The sequence below is a fragment of the Scyliorhinus torazame genome, chromosome 2 (assembly GCF_047496885.1).
Source record: "Scyliorhinus torazame isolate Kashiwa2021f chromosome 2, sScyTor2.1, whole genome shotgun sequence".
Classification (NCBI taxonomy): Eukaryota; Metazoa; Chordata; class Chondrichthyes; order Carcharhiniformes; family Scyliorhinidae; genus Scyliorhinus; species Scyliorhinus torazame.
The window spans coordinates 41,980,253-42,003,424 of record NC_092708.1 but is presented as its reverse complement, the minus strand read 5'-3'; the positions used below and the strand labels follow the sequence as shown (position 1 = coordinate 42,003,424).

General features: G+C 45.8%; 1 protein-coding gene across 40 annotated transcripts in view; it reads left to right on the top strand.

Moving 5' to 3' along the window:
- Positions 1–23,172, top strand: part of clasp1a (cytoplasmic linker associated protein 1a) — a 414,750-nt gene that overhangs the window by 372,216 nt on the left and 19,362 nt on the right. For all 40 annotated transcript variants that reach the window (XM_072470321.1, XM_072470304.1, XM_072470277.1 and 37 more), the window contains 2 exons: positions 15,317–15,507; positions 17,774–17,902. In XM_072470321.1, coding sequence (XP_072326422.1) covers positions 15,317–15,507; positions 17,774–17,902 — 320 coding nt within the window. The remainder of the gene's footprint in view (positions 1–15,316; positions 15,508–17,773; positions 17,903–23,172) is intronic.

Here is a 23,172-nt window from a genome sequence, read left to right as displayed (position 1 = left end):
AGCAAAAAGTGCAGAGGATACCGGAAGTCTGCAGAAGGATTTGGATAGGTTAGGTGAATGGGCTAGGGTCTGGCAGATGGAATTCAATGTTGCCAAGTGTGAGGCTATCCATTTTGGGAGGAATAACAGCAGAATGGATTATTATTTAAACGGTAAGATGTTAAAACATGCTGCTGTGCAGAGGGACCTGGGTGTGCTGGTGCACGAGTCGCAAAAGGTTGGTGTGCAGGTGCAACAGGTGATTAAGAAGGCTAATTGAGTTTTGTCTTTCGTTGCTAGAGGGATGGAGTTCAAGACTAGGGAGGTTATGCTGCAATTGTATAGGGTGTTGGTGAGGCTGCATCTGGAGTATTGTGTTCAGTTTTGGTCTCCTTACCTGAGAAAGGACATATTGGCACTGGAGGGAGTGCCGAGGAGATTCACTAGGTTGATCCCAGAGTTGAGGGGATTAGATTATGACGAGAGGTTGAGTAGACTGGGACTGTACTCATTGGAGTTTAGAAGGATGTGGGGGGATCTTATTGAAACATATATAATTATGAAGGGAATACAAACAAAGAACAAAGAAATGTACAGCACAGGAACAGGCCCTTCGGCCCTCCAAGCCCGTGCCGACCATACTGCCCGACTAAACTACAATCTTCTACACTTCCTGGGTCCGTATCCTTCTATTCCCATCCTATTCATATATTTGTCAAGATGCCCCTTAAATGTCCCTATCGTCCCTGCTTCCACTACCTCCTCCGGTAGTGAGTTCCAGGCACCCACTACCCTCTGCGTAAAAAACTTGCCTCGTACATCTACTCTAAACCTTGCCCCTCTCACCTTAAACCTATGCCCCCTAGTAATTGACCCCTCTACCCTGGGGAAAAGCCTCTGACTATCCACTCTGTCTATGCCCCTCATAATTTTGTATACCTCTATCAGGTCGCCCCTCAACCTCCTTCGTTCCAGTGAGAACAAACCGAGTTTATTCAATCGCTCCTCATAGCTTATGCCCTCCATACCAGGCAACATTCTGGTAAATCTCTTCTGCACCCTCTCTAAAGCCTCCACATCCTTCTGGTAGTGTGGCGACCAGAATTGAACACTATACTCCAAGTGTGGCCTAACTAAGATTCTATACAGCTGCAACATGACTTGCCAATTCTTATACTCAATGCCCCGGCCAATGAAGGCAAGCATGCCGTATGCCTTCTTGACTACCTTCTCCACCTGTGTTGCCCCTTTCAATGACCTGTGGACCTGTACTCCTAGATCTCTTTGACTTTCAATACTCTTGAGGGTTCTACCATTCACTGTATATTCCCTACCTGCATTAGCCCTTCCAAAATGCATTACCGCACATTTGTCCGGATTAAACTCCATCTGCCATCTCTCCGCCCAAGTCTCCAGACAATCTAAATCCTGCTGTATCCTCAGACAGTCCTCATCGCTATCCGCAATTCCACCAACCTTTGTGTCGTCTGCAAACTTACTAATCAGACCAGTTACATTTTCCTCCAAATCATTTATATATACTACAAACAGCAAAGGTCCCAGCACTGATCCCTGTGGAACACCACTGGTCACAGCCCTCCAATTAGAAAAGCATCCCTCCATTGCTACCCTCTGCCTTCTATGGCCTAGCCAGTTCTGTATCCACCTTGCCAGTTCACCCCTGATCCCGTGTGACTTCACCTTTTGTACTAGTCTACCATGAGGGACCTTGTCAAAGGCCTTACTGAAGTCCATATAGACAACATCTACTGCCCTACCTGCATCAATCATCTTAGTGACCTCCTCGAAAAACCCTATCAAGTTAGTGAGACACGACCTCCCCTTCACAAAACCGTGCTGCCTCTCACTAATACGTCCATTTGCTTCCAAATGGGAGTAGATCCTGTCTCGAAGAATTCTCTCCAGTAATTTCCCTACCACTGAAGTAAGGCTCACCGGCCTGTAGTTCCCGGGATTATCCTTGCTACCCTTCTTAAACAGAGGAACAACATTGGCTATTCTCCAGTCCTCCGGGACATCCCCTGAAGACAGCGCGGATCCAAAGATTTCTGTCAAGGCCTCAGCAATTTCCTCTCCAGCCTCCTTCAGTATTCTGGGGTAGATCCCATCAGGCCCTGGGGACTTATCTACCTTAATATTTTTTAAGACACCCAACACCTCGTCTTTTTGGATCACAATGTGACCCAGGCTATCTACACCCCCTTCTCCAGACTCAACATCTACCAATTCCTTCTCTTTGGTGAATACTGATGCAAAGTATTCATTTTGTACCTCGCCCATTTCCTCTGGCTCTACACATAGATTCCCTTGCCTATCCTTCAGTGGGCCAACCCTTTCCCTGGCTACCCTCTTGCTTTTTATGTACGTGTAAAAAGCCTTGGGATTTTCCTTAACCCTATTTGCCAATGACTTTTCGTGACCCCTTCTAGCCCTCCTGACTCCTTGCTTAAGTTCCTTCCTACTTTCCTTATATTCCACACAGGCTTCGTCTGTTCCCAGCCTTTTAGCCCTGACAAATGCCTCCTTTTTCTTTTTGACGAGGCCTACAATATCACTCGTCATCCAAGGTTCCCGAAAATTGCCGTATTTATCTTTCTTCCTCACAGGAACATGCCTGTCCTGTATTCCTTTCAATTGACACTTGAAAGCCTCCCACATGTCAGATGTTGATTTGCCCTCAAACATCCGCCCCCAATCTATGTTCTTCAGTTCCCGCCTAATATTGTTATAATTAGCCTTCCCCCAATTTAGCACATTCATCCTCGGACCACTCTTATCCTTGTCCACCAGTACTTTAAAACTTACTGAATTGTGGTCACTGTTACCGAAATGCTCCCCTACTGAAACATCTACCACCTGGCCGGGCTCATTCCCCAATACCAGGTCCAGTACCGCCCCTTCCCTAGTTGGACTGTTTACATATTGTTTTAAGAAGCCCTCCTGGATGCTCCTTACAAACTCCGCCCCGTCTAAGCCCCTGGCACTAAGTGAGTCCCAGTCAATATTGGGGAAGTTGAAGTCTCCCATCACCACAACCCTGTTGTTTTTACTCTTTTCCAAAATCTGTCTACCTATCTGCTCCTCTATCTCCCGCTGGCTGTTGGGAGGCCTGTAGTATACCCCCAACATTGTGACTGCACCCTTCTTATTCCTGATCTCTACCCATATAGCCTCACTGCCCTCTGAGGTGTCCTCTCGCAGTATAGCTGTGATATTCTCCCGAACAAGTAGCGCAACTCCGCCTCCCCTTTTACATCCCCCTCTATCCCGCCTGAAACATCTAAATCCTGGAACGTTTAGCTGCCAATCCTGCCCTTCCCTCAACCAGGTCTCTGTAATGGCAACAACATCATAGTTCCAAGTACTAATCCAAGCTCTAAGTTCATCTGCCTTACCCGTAATGCTCCTTGCATTAAAACATATGCACTTCAGGCCACCAGACCCGCTGTGTTCAGCAACTTCTCCCCGTCTGCTCTGCCTCAGAGCCACACTGTCCCTATTCCCTAGTTCTCCCTCAATGCTCTCACCTTCTGACCTATTGCTCCCGTGCCCACCCCCCTGCCATACTAGTTTAAACCCTCCCGTGTGACACTAGCAAACCTCGCGGCCAGGATATTTATGCCTCTCCGGTTTAGATGCAACCCGTCCATCTTATACAGGTCACACCTGCCCCGGAAGAGCTCCCAGTGGTCCAGATAACGGAAACCCTCCCTCCTACACCAGCTGTTTAGCCACGTGTTTGTCTGCTCTATCTTCCTATTTCTAGCCTCACTGGCACGTGGCACAGGGAGTAATCCCGAGATTACAACCCTCGAGGTCCTGTCTTTTAACTTTCTGCCTAGCTCCCTGAACTCCTGCTGCAGGACCTCATGCCCCTTCCTGCCTATGTCGTTAGTACCAATATGTACAACGACCTCTGCCTGTTTGCCCTCCCCCTTCAGGATTCCCTCTACCCGTTCGGAGACATCCTGGACCCTGGCACCAGGGAGGCAACATACCATCCTGGAGTCTCTTTCACGTCCACAGAAGCGCCTATCTGTGCCCCTGACTATAGAGTCCCCTATTACTATTACTCTTCTGCGCTTTGACCCTCCCTTCTGAACATCAGAGCCAGCCGTGGTGCCACTGCTCTGGCTGCTGCTGTTTTCCCCTGATAAGCTATCCCCCCCGACAGTATCCAAAGGGGTATATCTGTTCGAGAGGGGGACAACCACAGGGGATTCCTGCACTGACTGCCTGCCCTTTCTGGTGGTCACCCATTTCTCTGCCTGCACCTTGGGTGTGACCACATTTACATAACTGCGATCTATGACGCTTTCCGCCACCTGCATGCTCCTAAGTGCATCCAATTGCTGCTCCAACCGAACCATGCGGTCTGTGAGGAGCTGCAGTTGGGTGCACTTTCTGCAGATGAAGCCATCCGGGACGCTGGAAGCCTCCCGGACCTGCCACATCTCACAGTCAGAGCACAGCACCCCTCTAACTGACATTGCGTCAATTAATTAAAATTAAAATTTGTCGTCTTTTTTTTTTTTTAAATACTTTAAAATTTCAAAGTTACTGCTAACTATCTGTTTCCTAGCACTAGATTTCTAATAGAAATGCGATAGCTAACTATAATACCCTCCGATCTCTGGCTTAGATATCCTCTAAATTATAATTAAGTTATTATGTTTAATTAGTTCCCAAATACTCAATTTTTTTAAAAATTTAGGTTAGAATCCCAACCAGCCACTCTGGCCACAGCTTTTCTGTGATGTCACTTCAGTTTCCCCCCGACACACACAATTTGAAAAAAGGTATAAAAGTAAAAATAAGTAAAAATCACTTACTTACCTTCTGAGTGTCTGAGATGTTCTCAGGTTCTCTCGCTGACAGAGACTGCTCCTCCACCTCCGAACCTTGACCTGCACAATGCTAATAATATAATAATAATATAATATGGCACTTGCCTTACACCAATGGGTCTTATTATTAGGTTAGAGGAGGAGGGCGGGTGGGAGACACTACACGTGTAGTGTCTCGGGTTTCCTCTCCACCAGAATTTATTGGTTGGGGGGGGGGGGTACTTGCCAGAGGTCCGCGGGTCGAACTTCCGGTTCCCGCCTTATATAAAAACAAATAAAACAGAAAAGAATAACAGACACGGGACCAGGCAAGGCTTTTTAAATTCACTACTCACCTCCCAGAAGGCCCCTGCGCACCGCTGCCGCCGAAATCCAAAGGGCTGCTCCTGTAAAGGTAAGGCTTTTAAATACACTACTCACCTCCCAGAAGGCCCCTGCGCACTGCTGCCGCCGAAATCCAAAGGGTTGCTCCTGTAAAGGTAAGGTTTTTAAATACACTACTCACCTCCCAGAAGATAGATAGGATAGATGCGGGCAGGTTGTTTCCACTGGCGGGTAAAAGCAGAACTAGGGGGCATAACCTCAAAATAAGGGGAAGTAGATTTAGGACGGAGTGTAGGAGGAACTTCTTCACCGAAAGGGTTGTGAATCCCTGGAATTCCTTGCCCAGTGAAGCAGTTGAGGCTCCTTCTTTAAACGTTTTTAAGAAAAAGATAGATACCTTTCTAAAGAATAAAGGGATTCGGGGATATGGTGTACGGGCCGGAGAGTGTAGCTGAGTCCACAAAGATCAGCCATGATCTCATTAAATGGCGGAGCAGGCTCGAGGGGCCAGATGGCCTACTCCTGTTCCTAGTTATTATGTTCTTATGATATAAATTTTGGCCCAAAACCAAATCACCTCACAATCTCAAAGATATCTCCACTCAACCCAATCAAACACTTTATCCGTGTCCATCGAAATAATCACCACTGACTCGGTTGCTGAGGAGGGTGACAAGCACTGCATTCAAGAGTCTCCTAATGTTGGTCGGCCCTTAACAAATTCTGTCTGCTCCTCTGAAATCAGCGCCAGCAAGGAGAGTTCCAAACAAGTTACCAGCACCTTAGTCAACAAATTAGCATCAGCATTTAACAGGGAAATAGGTCGGTAAGACCCACACTCCATGGGATCCTTGTCCTTTTTCAAGATCAAGGATGGCTGGCAATATCCCTGGGACAGAGCATCATTGAACATATCCAGCAGACCAGCAAACTGTTTATAAAATTCATCTGGGAATCCATCCGGACCCAATGCTAATCCCGTTTGCATTAAACAAATACAGCTCAAGATCTCCTCCTGTCCAATCGACGCCTCCAGCCCCTGCCTTCTTAACGTTCCACCTCCAGAAAGGTCAACCCATCCAAAAATTGTAACATTGCCGAATCCTCCACTGGAGGCTCAGACTTGTGTAGCTCACGGTAAAACGTCTCAAAACGTCTCAAACACCTCATTGACCATTTCTGGGGCAGAAACCAACGCGCCACGTGAGTCCCTAGCCAGAACTATCTCCCGGGAGGCAGCCTGCACCTCTGTTGGTGAGCTAATAAACGGCTGGTCTTCTCCCCATACTCGTAAAACATCCCCCTCACACGATGAAGTTGGCTCCCTGCCTTCCCTGTTGATAACAGCTCGAATTCCATCTGTAATTTCTTTCACTCTGTCAAAAGTTCCAGTGTTGGGGCAATCGAATATTAGCGGTCTACCACAAGGATGGAATCCACCAGCCTTCGTCTCTCTGCCCTCCCAGATCTATCCCTATATGCCTTATGAAAAAGTATCTTCTCCCCCACACCCCCAATGACTGCCTTCATTGCTTCCCAGAGTGCGGAAGGCGGGACCGCCTCATTTTTATTGAACTCCACGTACATAAGAACAGAACATAAGAACTAGGAGCAGGAATAGGCCATCTGGCCCTTCGGGCCTGCTCCACCATTCAATGAGATCGTGTCTGATCTTTTGTGGACTGAGTTCCATTTTCCCACCCAAACACCATAACCCTTTATTCCTTTATTCTTCAAAAACTATCTATCTTTGTCTTGAAAACATTCAATGAAGGAGCATCAACTGTTTCACTGGGCAGGGAATTCCATAGATTCACAACCCTTTGGGTGAAGAAGTTCTGTTGCTCTTATTAGCCTTAGTTTTATTAGCTCTAATTCTGTCACCTTTGCTCACGAGTCGCCAGGTATCTTTCTGATACCGCCACGCGGTCCAAGCTCAAGTAATGATTAATAATATAGCACACCGCTTAGTAAATGTTAAATCAACGATCATTTATTATATACAGCAATAAATACTTATACAATAATACTAGCTCTAGACTATTACCTATCACTAAAGGCCAATACTTAACTTTGGTGATGGCCCACCAGGTCAGGGAAACGAATGGCTTATCGAATTGGGTCTGGCCTGCGGGATTCAAAAAGGTTGGTACGGGTCGATAGTCTGGAACACCTATCGGGTAGCGATCGCTGGAGTCAGACTTACTTGTTCTTTCGTCGAACGGTCTCGAAGGTTGCGAGTAGGAGAAGAAGGGTCGATCTGAACTTGGCCCCTATCTTTATAGTTCCCAGGGGCTTCCCGCCTCTCGGGGCGGACCTTGACCCTGGTCCCAAGTGATTGGACTTGGTCCCAATCACTGGGTTCGATATGCTCCAATAATGGGGCGATTCCTTGATCGGGGGATGCAAGTCGAGATCAGGAGTAGAAGCCAGCATGTTCTTAATTAGTTCTGTGTGGTCCCAATTCGGCACATACACGTTAACCAAAAACACCGGTGTGCCCGCGAACCCCACTAACTATTACAAATCTCCCTCATGAGTCCGCCATAATGTTAACCGCAGAAAAAGCAGTCAATGAACATTCTGGCCCCGTGTCCTAACATCAATACTTGCCCCACCCATGCTTTCCGCAGCCTTATTTGATCCCTAATTCTCAAACGGGTCTCCTGTAGAAAAACCACATCAGCCATCAAAATTTTCAGATGGGCAAATACCCGGACCTTTAAACTGGTCCATTTAACCCCCTCGCACTCCATGTAACCAACCGGACAGGGGACCTCTGCCTCTTCCCCCCCCCCCCCCCCCCCCCACCCACCTAGACACCAGACAAACAACCCACCGAGAACTAAATCCCCCCCGCCCCAACAATCTACAGCAAAACAAACACCCAAAACCTAAACTCGTTACCTTCAGAAACAAAAGAACCCCCCCCCCCCCCCCCCCCCCCCCCCCGGGCCAAGGTAACCATCTCCCCCACTCTGCCCCCGTTAACTAGCTGAACTGCAAGCAGGGTGACCGCCACCTTGGCTAAAAATCCAAGTCTTTCACACAATGGATCAACAAACAGCACTCCAACCCATACCCAACTTTAATACCAAACATTATAGAAACAAAATCGAGAACCACACCCAATTAACCTCTCTCGAACGGTTCGAACAATAGAGTAAGCCACCCCCAAATTCAGCCAGATACAACCCCCATCAACAAGCCCAATACCATCTCCCCCACTTTGCATCCATCCTACACAAAATACAAATACAGAAGAACTCAAGTATGACCAAACAAAAAAGACCATAGTCCTCGTACCCTTCAGTTCTCCCCCAATCAGTGTTTATTAATAAAGTCATTCACTTCCTCCAGCCCGTCAAAATAGTAGTGTCTGTCTCTGAAGGTAACCCGAAGATGAGCCGGGTACACCATCCCCAAACGCATGTTGCTTTTGTAGAGCGTCACCGTGGCTATATTAAACGGCGTGCACTTTCTTGCCAACTCTGACCTGACATCTTGATTATATTGCGTTGGGATTGCCCCTCCCATCTACGCTTTCGATTGTCCTTTGCCCATCTCAGGACCCGCTCCTTATCCAGGTAGCTGTGGAACTGGACTGTGATCACCCATGGTGGTTGACCCATTCTGGGATTCTGTCACAGCGATCGATGGGCCAGTCCAACTCTGGAGGGGTCGAAAAGACTCCCTCCCCCACCAAATTTCCAAACATCTTAGAAACATAATAAGTGGCGCTTGTACCTTCCAGGCCCTCCGGCAGCCCAACAATTCTTAATTCTGTTGCCTGGAGCGATTCTCCAGATCATTGACCTTGACCGTTAATGCCTTTTGCTCCTCTGCTACCAACGCCACCTCTGCCTCCAAAGACACAATCCGTTTGCCATGATCATTGAATGCCCGCTCCTCCTTCTTAATTGCTGTCCCCTGTACCTCCACCCGCTGATCCAACCTGTGCAAGGTCGCCAGAATTGGTGTCATGACCCTCTCAATCGCCTTGATCAGATCCTCCGCAACCACTTGTCACGGTTTCCTAAATTCACTCAACAAGAAGTCTACCAACTTCTGAGGGGCAATGATGCCACAAACCTCCACCATTTTATCCCCTTTTGAGGCTCGTGAGACTTCCGAATCAGACGAAGATCCCTTCCTCGACCTATGCCTTGTGTTGTACCCCTCCGACATCACTCGCCAGAGGGGAGTTAATTCTGTCAAACTGTACCAATTTCTTTCCAAAAATCATAAAATCATGTTTATTGCATTGGATTGGTTTATTGTCATGTGTACCAAGGTACAGTGAAAAGTATTTTTCTGCATGCAGCTCAAACAAATCATTCCGTACATGAAAAGAAAATACATAATAGGACAGACATAAAAGACACAATGCAAATACATAGACACAGGCATCGGGTGATGCATACAGGAGTGTAGTACTACTCAGATCAGATCAGTCCATAAGAGGGTCGTTCAGGAGTCTGGTACCAGCGGGGAAGAAGCTGTTTTTGAATCTGTTAGTGCATATTCTCAGACTTTTGTATCTACTGCCCGATGGAAGAAGTTGGAAGAGTGAGTAAGCCAGGTGGGAGGGGTCTTTGATTATACTGCCCGCTTTCCCAAGGCAGCGGGAGGTGTAAACAGTCAATGGATGGGAGGCGGCTTTGTGTAATGGACTGGGCGGTGTTCACAACTCTCTGTAGTTTCTTCTGGTCTTGGGCCGAGCAGTTGCCATACCAGGCTGTGATTCAGCCAGATAATCTTTATTGTCACAAGTAGGCTTACATTAACACTGCAAGGAAGTTACTGTGAAAAGCCCCTAGTCGCCACATTCCAGTGCCTGTTCGGGTACACACGGAGAATTCAGAATGTCCAAATTACCGAACAGCACATCTTTTAGGATTTGTGGGAGGAAATCGGAGCACCCGGAGGAAACCCAGGCAGACATGGGGAGAATGTGCAGACTCCGCACAGACAGTGACCCAAGCCGGGAATCGAATCTGGGACTCTGGCACTGTGAAACAACAGTGCTATCCACTGTGCTACAATGCCGCCAATGATGCTTTCTATGGCGCATCTGTAAAAATTAGTAAGAGTCAATGTGGCCATGTTGCATTTCCTTAGGTTCCTGAGGAAGTATAGGCGCTGTTGTGCTTTCTTGGTCGCAGCGTCGACGTGGGTGGACCAGAACAGATTGTTGGTGATGTGCACACCCAGGAATTTGAAGCTGTCATCCATCTCCATCTCTGCCCCATTGAAGCAGATAGTCAGTGGTGTGTACCATGTTTTGCTTCCTAAAGTCAATGACCAGCTCTTTAGTTTTGCTGACATTGAGGGAGAGAGTGTTGTCATTGCATCATTCCAGTAGGTTCTCCATCTCCCTCCTGCATACTGACTCATTGTTAGAGATCTGAACCACCATGTCATCTGAACCATGGTGGTTCAGATCTCTAACAATGAGTCAGTATGCAGGAGGGAGATGGAGAACCTACTGGAATGATGCAATGACAACAAGCTCTCCCTCAATGTCAGCAAAATTAAAGAGCTGGTCATTGACTTTAGGAAGCAAAACATGGTACACACCACTGACTATCTGCTTCAATGGGGCAGAGGTGGAGATGGATGACAGCTTCAAATTCCTGGGTGTGCACATCACCAACAATCTGTTCTGGTCATCAGCAAACTTTTGATGGAGTTGGAGCCAAATTTTGCCATGCAGTCGTGTGTGTACAGGGAGTATAGTAGGTGGCTAAGTACACAGCCTTGCAGGACCCCGGTATTGAGGATTATCGTGGAGGACGAGTTGTTGTTTATTCTGACTGATTATGGTCTATGGGTTAGGAAGTCAAGGATCCAGTTGCAGAGTGAAAAGCCAAGTCCTAGGTTTTGGAGCTTTGATATGAGCTTGGCTGAGATTATGGTGTTGAAGGCAGAGCTGTAGTCAATAAATAGGAGTCTGATGTAGGTGTCCTTGTTGTCAAGATGCTCCAGGGATGAGTATAGGGCTAAGGAGAAGGCATCTGCTGTGGATCGATTGCGACAGTATGCAAATTGCAGTGGATCAAGGCATTCTGTGAGTATGGAGTTGATGTGCCTCATGACCAACCTCTCGAAGCACTTTGTTGTGATCGATGTCAAGGCCACGGGATGATAGTCATTGAGGCACGTTGCCTTTGAAGCAGGTGGGGACCTCAACAGAGTAGGGAGAGGTTGAAGATTTCCGCGAACATATCTGCCATCTGGTCCGCGCAGCATCTGAGTGCATGACCGGGGACCCCAACCTTCCGTTGCCTTCCGAGGCTTCATTTTCAAGAAGGCCGATCTGACTTCAGAAGCTGTGACGGTGAATGTGGGTGTATCCGGGGCTGCTGGGGCAGTCGACAGCAGTTAAATAAATAAATAAATAATCTTATTGTAACAAGTGAAGTTACCGTGAAAGCCCCTAGTCGCCACATTCCGGCGGCGCCTGTTCAGGTACACAAAGGGAGAATTCAGAATTCTCAGCTGATACGGGAATTGAATCCGTGCTGCTGGCCTTGTTCTGCATCACAGTTTGATGGTTTCCTGCTCGAACTGAACATAGAATGCATTGAGTTCATCAGGGAGGGGTGCACTACTGCCGGAGATTCTGCTCGGCTTCGCTTTGTAGCCCGTTATGTTGTTTAAGCCTTGTTGCAACGACTTACGAGAGCCTGTAACGCTAGTATGTACTTCCAGCTTGGTCTGATATTGTCTCTTGGCATCCCTAATGAGTTTGCGGAGGTCATACCTGGATTTCTTGGGAAAGTACGTACTAATTTCTTTGGCCGCGGTCGTCTCCATATTTGCTGATGAAGTCTGTGATGGTGGTGGCATACTCGTTTAGGTTGGTCATGGAGTTCTTAAATATGGACCAGTCCACTGACTCCCAAGCAGTCACGTAGGTAAGTGAACATGGTGAGGATCCCAAAGATCAGTGGGTTGGCAAAAGTGGATCCTGAGGGGAAAAAAGAGTTTGCAAAGCACTGGTTTATATAACTCAACTACCTGCTGTTTTAACCAGCTGAGGAATTGAGCAGCTCTATTCATTTTCTAATAAGTGAGTTTGCAGTCTGCTGATAGGAACTCTGGGTACATTTTATTTCTTCACTGGTAATGTTCAATACATGAATAAATTATCTTATGTACTTGGTGCTGCATTGACTTTTCAGTGAGTGCACCATGTGCTAATAAATACATGCTAATTGCTTGCAACATTTTCTAGATCAGGTAATGATGCAATTAATTGGTTATTTAAGCCTTTTGAGCGCTAAATTTATTTTATAGCCTTCAAATAATGTGCCCAAAGCAAGACTAGAAGTTACAATATTTTTCCCACAGAGCAACAATGGGTATATGACTCTTAATTAAAGCTGTGTTGATCAAATCTTTTAAATATTTGGTTGCAGAATAGGATTAATTAAATTATGTATTGTTAGTTGATTAAATGTTGTGTGGAATATGTTGGCTCCTGAGCTGTGACACGAATGAAAATGTGCCTAGAAAGGCATCTGATCAAGGAATGAGGTTGGTGGTTTCTACAGTAGAACACATTGTACGTGATCTGTGGAACAGATAGGTTTGATGGACCAAATGATTTGATTCATGATTCCTTTGAGTTCTCATGTGCAAAAGTACTTGAGGTCTGAAGAGAATGTCACACTGAATTGGAACTGACCCAACAAGCTATAGTGTGGGGATGAGTGGATGGATTGGAAAACCAGTGTGTGACCTGCGCAGAAAAGTTGCAATGAATCGGCTCATAAGAACTAGGACCAGGAGTAGGCCATCTGGCCCTTCGAGCCTGCTCCGCCATTCAATGAGATCATGGCTCATCTTTTGTGGACTCAGCTCCACTTTCCCGCCTGAACACCATAACCCTTTATTCTTCAAAAAACTATCTATAAGGGCGGCATGTGGCGCAGTGGACATCACTGGGACTGCGGCGCTGAGGACCCAGGTTCGAACCCCAGCCCTGGGTCACTGTCCGTGTGGAGTTTGCACATTCTCCCCATGTCTGCGTGGGTTTCACCCCCACAACCCAAAGATGTGCAGGTTAGGTGGATTGGCCACGCTAAATTGCCCCTTAATTGGGAAAAAAAAAAAATTTGGGTACTCTAAATTTATTTTTTTTAAACTATCTATCTTTATCTTGAAAACATTTAATGAAGGGGCCTCAACTGCTTCACTGGGCAAGGAATTCCATAGATTCGTAACACTTTGGGTGAAGAAGTTCCTCCTAAACCTACTTCCCCTTATTTTGAGGCTATGCCCCCTAGTTCTGCTTTCACCCACCAGTGGAAACAACCTGCCCGCATCTATCCTACTTATTCCCTTCATAATTTTATATGTTTCTATAAGATCCCCCCCCCCCCCGTATCCTTCTAAATTCCAACGAGTACAGTCCCAGTCTACTCCACCTCTCCTTGTAATCCAACCACCTCAACTCTGGGATTAACCTAGTGAATCTCCTCTGCACACCCTCCAACGCCAGTACGTCCTTTCTCAGGTAAGGAGACCAAAACTGAACCAAAAGTTCACGGAAAGAGTGTTCCAGAATGAAATTGCAGTGTCTAGCTAAGAAAGGCGATTCTGGGGAGCCAAATAACAAAAAAGCATTCTGATTGATGATCATGCTTGATTCGAGGATGACTAGGGCCACTAGTTTCTGTCGTGGGTCGTTATGTGTCTGAACAGGTTAATTCTGCGGATCTCTGGCATGTGGGACAGGATATCCCACGAGTGCAGGATTTGCTTCATTTTAACATTCAAACTTGCAAAATTAAAAGTTTTCTTTCCTTGACCACAAAGGTGGTGATCCCACTTGATGTGGTTCCCCAGCCAGGAGAAAATAGGATAGCCTATTTGTAAGTTGTTCAATTGTAAACTTTAACTGCAGAGTGCCTATTCAACTGTGAGAGGCACAGCACCCAGTATCAGTTCTGTCCTCGGATATTGTGTGTGTGCATAGAGAGAGACAAGTTGCTGAAACTTTTCAGCTTGCACTCATCTGGACAAAGGAGAGCGTCAAATTTCAACCGATCACAAATTATACTGCAGGCGATAAGGGTGTTGATTAGTTGATTCTGACCGAGGCATTGCCATAGAGAAGGCAACAGAAACGTTAGGCACCCCAAGAGCTTGGGAAATTGAAAAAATGGTGGAACACGTTCCTTTTGTTTGCAGGGAGCGGGTCTGTGTATGAATGTGTCTCTTGTAGCAAGCATAAATGAGCCACGTTACAAGCTCAACTGATTATGTTAAATTGTTGTTAGTACAGCTACTAGCATATTCAGGATTGTTCAGCCGGTACTGATCAATTGCAGAATCAGATGTTTTTGTTTTAGATTTTGCAAGCGGAGCTGGTTGAGTACGGACTGTACTCTGCCTATTGCAAACAACCAAAGGAACATGCTGTTTGATTGATCAACCAATCTGGCACCATGCCGGAACGAAGATTCATACATGACATTGCTCAATTATGTGGTCGGCAGAATATCGTTTTAGACTGCCGGCAGCACCTAATAGTGGAAAATGTCACTTGCGTAGCCACTGCATGGTGGCAACACGAATAGGCTAGCTTAACCTGCTGTTCGATTTTTTGAAATCCTTTGCTTTTCCAGGATTATTTGAGGCAAACAGGGCACTTTTTAGGATCAAAAATTGTATTTTTTGGCCCATTTGTGAGTTTGCATGATACACCGCCAACCATGATCCGATCAGGACAACCATTATCCTGCAGGATGACTTTGCACTTTTGCGAGATCATTGTGAAGATGAAAGTTCAAAATTTATCTTGCTGGAATTGAGACTGTGGGTGTTTCAAACTTGAGATCTATCTATCTTTGATCTTTTGTAATATATTGTAAATTTATTTTCATTTTTTACAAAAAAACTTGAATTATATATTTTGGTTTGAAAAATTGGAGCACTTAAAAACATTGAAGCTTATAGCATAAGTCCTATAGTAAAATCTGTGTTTGGTGGATGGCTGCCTAGCAAATCCTTTTTGTGAAAGGTATAGTTCAGTATTCATGTAATTCTCACTTTGTTTCAACTTTTTTGACCAAATGGAATGGATACTTTAAAAGATATCAGGAATAATTATGTTTTTTCTGTTTTCCTGGCAGTTCCCATTCACCATTCGGATATGGTTGCTGACCTTCTGAAAGAACTTTCCAACCACAATGAGCGAGTTGACGAGCGGAAGGCAGCACTACTGGAACTCTTAAAAATAACCAGAGAGGATACCCTGGGGGTGTGGGACGAGCACTTCAAGACTATTCTACTTTTGCTCCTAGAGACTCTAGGAGACAAGGATGTAAGTAATTCTTCCACAAACATTCAAACTCTCCACCACCGACAAACCATGGCAGCCGTGTGTACCATCTACAAGATGGGCAGCACGGTAGCATCGTGGTTAGCACAATGGCTTCGCAGCGCCAGGGTCCCAGGTTCGATTCCCGGCTTGGGTCACTGTCTGTGCGGAGTCTGCACGTTCTCCCCGTGTCTGCATGGGTTTCCTCCGGGTGCTCCGGTTTCCTCCCACAGTCCAAAGATGTGCAGGGGTAGGTGGATTGGTCATGATAAATTGCCCTTAGTGTCCAAAAAAATAAGGTAAGGTGGGGTTACGGGAATAGGAGGAAGTGTGGGGATAGGGTGGGAGTGTGGGCTTAGGCGGGGTGCTCTTTCCAAGGGCAGGTGCAGACTCGATGGGCCGAATGACCTCCTTCTGCACTGTAAATTCTAAAAGATGCACTGCAGTAACTTGGCAAGGTTCCTTAGACAACACCTTCCAAATCCATGACCGCTACCATCTAGGACAAGAGCAGCAGATTCCTGGGAACCCCACCACCTAGAAGTTCCCCTCCAAATAACTCACCACACCGATTTGGAAATATATCGCCACTCCTTCACTGTCGCGGGGCAGCATCCTGGAACTCCCTAACAGCACAGTGGGTGTAGCTACACCTCAAGGTCTGCAGAGGTTCAAGCAGGTAGCTTGACAACTAGGGATCAGCAATAAATGCTGGCCTAACCAGAGACTCCTACACCCCATAAGTGAATTTTTAAAAAAAAGATTCCATAGTGGGTGAAAATCCTTTTTTTGTTTTTTTAGCAACATGGTATTTTGCATCATCAAGATCTGTTATTCATAAAACTGTTATGCAGCTTGTTCAAGACTTCCAGTTTACCAGAATCAGACTAAACCAGCCAACCTGCTTTATTTACAGTGGAATCTCTTGAGCTTTTGTATAAAATGTTTCTTCAGTTTATCCAAACTCCTAAACCTTATTCACCCTTGGGTCAGTTCAAGATAGACTGCAAACAGATAATAAACAATACGGAAAAATGAAATATTGTAGATGCTGGAAATGATAAATATTCTGTGAAGATGCTGGAGATACTCAGCAAATCTTTGGAAAGAGAAACGAGAGATCATGTTTCAAATTGATGACCTTTTATCAGAACTAGGAAAAGTTAGAGGTGTCACTGGATTTAAGCAAGGGAGCGAGGTTGGAGAAAGAGTATGGGGGGTAACTCAGGGGAGGTGTGAACGACAGGATCTTGAACAGCTGTTAACTGAAAGGAAACACCGAGAAACGAGAGAAAAACCAAAACTAGCGAATCAAAATGAATAGCAGAGGTTAACATCTAAAATTGTTGAACTCTTTGTTGAGTCCTGAAGGCTGTAAAATCTGAGATGCTGTTCCTCAAGCTTCCGTTTAATTTTTTCAGGACAGTGCAGGAGTCAGAGGACAAAAAATTCAGCATGGGAGCAAGGTGGAGAGTCAAAATGGCAAGCTACTGGGAGCTTGTACTCTGATCACCAGTACTCTGCAAAGTGACTCTGCATTTGATCTCCCCAGTATAGAACTGACCACATTGTATACAGAATGTTAAATTGAAAGAAGTACAAGTAAATTGCTGTTTGATCTGGAGTGAATGTTTGGGGCTTTAGGCAGTAGGAAGGAAGGAGGCACTCCTTCACTTGCATGCAAAGGTGCTGTGTGAAGGGGAGAAGGTGTTGAAGATGACTGGGGATTGGTCAAGAGTTCAAAGAGAGATTTTGCAATGATAAAAGAGGAAAGGGGCACATGTTTGACAATGGCATCAAAGCTGTGGTGGCATAAATGATACAGGATTATCTCTTGACTATGGAAACTGGTAGGGTGGAAGGAGAGGACAAGGAGAACCCTATCATGGGGGAGGGCAAGGGATGAAGGTAAAAGTGCATGAATGGAATGGACATGGTGACGGGCAAGGTGGGCATGTGTGGTGGAAATTACAGGGAAATGCTACTTTTCAGTGTTCACAGATTTACAATTAGCAAACATGTAATAAAGCCACAACTGCTCACTGGGAAAGAGAAATTTTCCTAACCTAAATATTTTAATTACTGACACATTTGCCAAATACAAGCTTCAGAAGATTATTTTTTGATCTCGTGCTGTGACTACTACTGCTTTTGATGGTGATGTGGTCCTTGACTTGAATTGCAATTCTATCTCTGGAAAATAATTGTATGAAATTATAGCAATTCATTTATGTATTTATAAATCAGTTTTTCTTGCCCCCACCCCCAGCACTCCATTAGAGCATTGGCCTTAAGAGTTCTACGAGAAATTCTGCGCAATCAACCAGCAAGGTTTAAAAACTACGCAGAACTAACAATTATGAAAACGCTAGAAGCGCACAAAGATTCCCACAAAGAGGTGAGTTGAGTTTCAGCACTCAAATCCATTTTATACATAGGTTCGTCAACAATGTTTTCAGTTAATTTATTTTTCAATTGATACTAAACATCCTTCAATAAATTAAACATATTTCAATGGATTAATGAAGTGCCGTTCGGTATGTGACAAAAGAAGGAATTACTGATTGATTACATTGAAAAATACATGAAACGTAATACATTTTAAGTGGGAATTCAATTAGATGCCTCGTGTTGTTACAAACATTCAGGCAAACGATAGTAGAGGTATTGTAACAGCCTGCATTAAAATGAAGACCGTCCATTCCACTTCATCATCAGGGTGTTGTGGCGACATATGTGCAGTTTCTCAAATGCACTGCATCAACTTTCTAAAGCTCCTTCCTGAACCCACAATCTCCACCACCTAGAAGGAGCAAGATGCATTGGATGCCTTCACCTCCAAATTGCATCTTGACTTGGGGGAATATATCACTGTACTTCCATTGTCATTGGGTTCAAATCCTGGAACGCTCCACCTAACGGTATTGCTTCACCACAAGGTAGCGATTAAGCCTCATTTACCACAGTGTGTGCAATTTTGGATTTGTTTATTTGTTTATTGTTACGTGTAACGAGGTACAGTGAAAGTATTTTTCTGCGAGCAGCTCAAACAGGTCATTAAGTACATGAAAAGAAAATACATAATAGGGCAGCACAAGGTACACAATGTAAATACCTAGACACCGGCATCGGGTGAAGCATACAGGAGTGTAGTATTAATCGGGTCAGTCCATAAGAGGGTCGTTTAGGAGTCTGGTAACAGCGGGGAAGAAGCTGTTTTTGAATCTGTTTGTGTGTGTTCTCAGACTTTTGTATCTCCTGACCGATGGAAGAAGTTGGAAGAGTGAGTAAGTTGGGTGGGAGGGGTCTTTGGGCCTATATATAAAGGGCATTTAAATCATCGAGCGCATACGGCAGAGATTCACCATGCTTGATCAACTAAGAGGAGATATTTGAGATGCTGATTCTATTCCCACATTCCCCCTTTCCACTCCCAGCTCTACTTTCTTTTGTGTCTGGTCCTGGAAAAAATATCACCAAATGCACTTGCACTCACTTTCAAAGTCTCAAGTCTTTGTCCCTGTGTTTGTCACAACATTTCTACTGCTACTGATTTGCTCCACCGTACCCTCACCCCTACTTTTGTCACTACGATGTCACTAGCTCCGAAAGCTAGTGACATCGAAACAAACCTGTTGGACTTTAACCTGGTGTTGTAAGACTTCGTACTGTGCTCACCCCAGTCCAACGCCGGCATCTCCACATCATGGCTACTTTTGATGCCCTAGTCCTAAATATAACCATTATTCTCTTACCCTGGATGTTCCCCATAGCAAGGCCTCATCTTCACTCTGTTTAGTCCAAAGGATGAGTACCATGAGAGGATATAGCAGACCACTTAATACACTAATCTATTTAACCATAGCCATAGTATCACTTCAAATGGCTTCTCTTCCTGCTCCTGCATTCTTATCCTGTGTTATCTACCAAAGATTTTTCTTGGCTCCCACGTATTTGTCATCTGTATGCTGCCCTCCATTGTCCTTAAGTACAGTTAATTTTTTATACCATCTCTCTTCCACTCTTGCTAAGTTATTAGACTGTGCTGGATAAGCAGATTTTTTTCTTCAATTTAATATTGGGAAAATTGAAGCCATTCTTTTGGTCCCAGCTCCGCATTCCATTCCCTAGCTACTGATTTCCTGGCAACAGTCTTTTAAAAAGTCTATTCGCAATCTTAGTGTCATACTCAACCTCGATAAGCTGGTCTTGCTGCATTTGGACATGGACTGCTTCGTTATCTGAGGAGTCGTGAATGCTGCTGAACATTGTGCAGTCATCCGCAAACATCCCCACTTCTAACCTTACGATGGAAGGGAGGTCATTCGTGAAGCAGCTGATGATGGTTGGGGCTAGGACACTACCCTGAGGAACTCTTGCAGTGATGTCCTGGAGCTGAGGTGATTAATCTGCAACTACCACAACCATCTTCCTTTATGCCTGGTATGACTCCAACCAGTGGAGAGTTTACCCCGATTCCCATTGATTCCAGTTTAACTAGGGCTCCTTGATACCATACTGGGACAAATGGTGTCTTGATGTCAAGGGCAGTCATTCTCACCTCACCTCTGGCATTCAGCTCTTTTGTCCATGTTTGACCAAGGCTGTAATGAGGTCAGGAGCTAAATTATTTTCAGAAGGCATTCAACAAGGTGCCGCACAAAAAGCTGCTGCATAAGATAAAGGCACATGGCATTACGGGTAATGTATTACCATGGATAAGAGGATTGGCTAACTGACAGAAAGCAAAAAGTGGGGATAAATGTTTTTTTTCTGGTTCGCAATCAGTGGCTAATGGTGTACTTCAGGGATCCGTGTTGGGTCCGCATTTGTTTACAATTTACATAGGTGATCTGGAGTTGGGGACAAGGGATACCTGCTGAGGTCATGGCTGATTTAAAATAATATATACTTTCCGAGAAGGAGAGTCATCAGGGGCTGAAGGACGAGCCTGAAGAGGACCCAGAGAATGTAGGACAGGTGGCAGCAAGGCTCCGATATGCCAGGAGGACCTGGGAGGCCCTCATCGCCTCCAGATTCACATGAGACAAGGCTGTGTCCATCAGCTCTACCTACTCGCCCCCCACCCCAATCACCCTGTTCTTCTCCTCCGCTGCCCCGAAGGGCCTATGTTAAACTGAGCCATTGCTTGGATATCATCATCACATGGCTTTCCACTGCGGTCGCCACTACTTGCAGTGTTGGCCTGGGTGCCATGCAACAGTGTCACTATCTCCTGCACCTGAAGCCTTTGTGACTCCTCCAATTGGCCTTATAGTCACTGGAATATCGCTGACACCTCCTGAATCTCACGGCTGTGGCCTATCATCTGCATCCGCTTGGGAAGAATTGTGTCCAGAGGCTCAGCATCTGGTGGGGCCCAGCTGAGTCCTGGGATCCAGCAGACCTCCGACTGCTGTCTCCCTTGATGTTCCTGCCTCCATCTGATGCCCTGGCCTCATCAGATGGTGATGCTGCAGGACAATGAATATGGGTTCAGTGAAAGGACTGCATCATTGTCTGGGATATCAACAGCTTACTTGAGACAGGTGATCTGGATGAAGGTGCAGTGGAACCCTCACTCACAGGAGGTTGTTCATCATCTTCCTACATTGGACTGCGGTCCTCCTGGTCATGCTGCCTGCACTCACTGCCACTGCCTCCCAGTCGGCATTGGTCACCATGCTGCTACCCTCTGGAGGGAACAGGGTTCCCCACTCGCCTCCAGAAGTCTGGCCAGGTAGGCATCCCCAAATCGAGGAACACACCTCCACACTACCATCCTCCCGGCTGACTGGGAATGAGTGCTGAGGGACTGTCTGAATGCAGCTCCCCCTTGTTAGCGGTGAGCAGCTGAGGTGTGAGTCAAGCGAATCAGACACCTGGGCACTCGGGCACAGGGAGTATCACATGGGGGCTAGTTCTTTGCACGAAGTGTGCGAGAAGACCAATCTTGATCTTGCCATTGCAGCTGGCGTCAAACACTCCATGTATCCGGTCCAAAATGACACTTAGTCATTTTTCGAGTGAATCATACCTGTTATTTCAGATCGCTGTCTCTTCTCGTGTGGTCATTGACAATGTTGGGAGGAGATTATACGCCACCACTTCTGCATGTCGAATGTTGCATTGTTGGGGTTCCATGTTTATTTTTGTATTTTTCTGTTCATATTGGGGTTGAATTTTTACAGTTTACGCTTAGATTTGGGGTTTAGTTTTATGTGGCATTCTGTTCTGATTGTTATGAAAATCAAAGCTCTTTGTCGGACTGCAGTGGTTGATGGAGTTTTCGTATTTTGTTTGGAACCATTTTCCTTAACTGTAGTTGGGAACTTCCATGCTAACCTAAGAGTTAGCTAACGGGTGCGGTGTTAAAGGTTTTTTTTAGATAATGAGTTTAGCGTTCTTGTTTTCTTTAGGTTTGTTAGAAGTAGATTTTAGTTGTTTGTGTTCATCTTATTTCTATTTATAGGCTTATTTGGGTGTGGTAGCATCCAAAGGACAAGTGCAAATGGAGGAGGAGGGTGGGCTTTGGGGGTAGTTTGCTGCCGGCGCCTGTAGATTTTCTTTATGTAGTCTTGGGATTTGTTTTTGTGGCCATCTTGGGTGAGCCTGGTTGCTGTACCTTTTGGGTATGACAATGAAATAAATCGCTTATTGTCACAAGTAGGCTTCAAATGAAGTTACTGTGAAAAGCCCCTAGTCGCCACATTCTGGCGCCTGTTCGGGGAGGCTGGTACGGGAATTGAACCGTGCTGCTGGCCTGCCTTCGTCTGCTTTCAAAGCCAGCGATTTAGCCCAGTGAGCTAAACCAGCCCCAGTATTCTCAGTATACCAACCAGTATTCTCTCTTGGTGGAAATGGCTGACTCTGGAGTGTGTGTGTGTGTGGAGGGGGGGGGGGGGGGGGGGGGGGGGGGGGGGGGGGAGACACCACACCTGGAATGTCAGGGGGTTGAATGGCCCAGTGAAAAGATCGCGATTATTGTTTCAATTCCGATGTGGTGTTTTTGTAGGAGAGTCATTTGCGGGTCAGCGCCTAGACAAGCTGCGAAAACAGTGGGCAGGACAAGTGTTTCATTTGGGCTTCTATGGTAGAGACAGGGGTGCGGCAATATTGATTAACAAAAGGGTTCATTTGGGCTTTGATGGTAGAGCCAGGGTGCGGCAATATTGATTAACAAAAGGGTTCAGTTTTCTGCCTACTTCCTAAAAAGGATCTTGGCTGACCCCAATGGCAGACATTTGGCTCTTTGGCAGGCACACTGGGTGCCCCAAACTAGGACGATACGAAGGTTATTAATAATCTGCTGATCTCTCTCCCCCATTTGGATTTGCATCATCTTCTTTTGGTGGGGACCTATATTGTACTCTGAACCCTAGGTTTGGGTCAGTCCATGCCCAGATCTCTGACTCCATCAGGGCCAGAGCTTTGTTGTTTTTCATGGAGCGGTTGGGGATAGATCCTTGGTACATTTTGCACCCAGGTGACAAAGGTATTTCCTTTTTCACGCCTGTGCACCATCTTGCCTGAGGTTTTTTGCCTTTGGCTGGGTCTGATGGGGGCCTATTTTGGACATATATGGCCAGGTCCTCTCAGCGGAATCAGCTCCATTGAGTGAGGTGAGGATGAAATGGGAGGATGAATTGGGTCCAATTCAAGATGGTA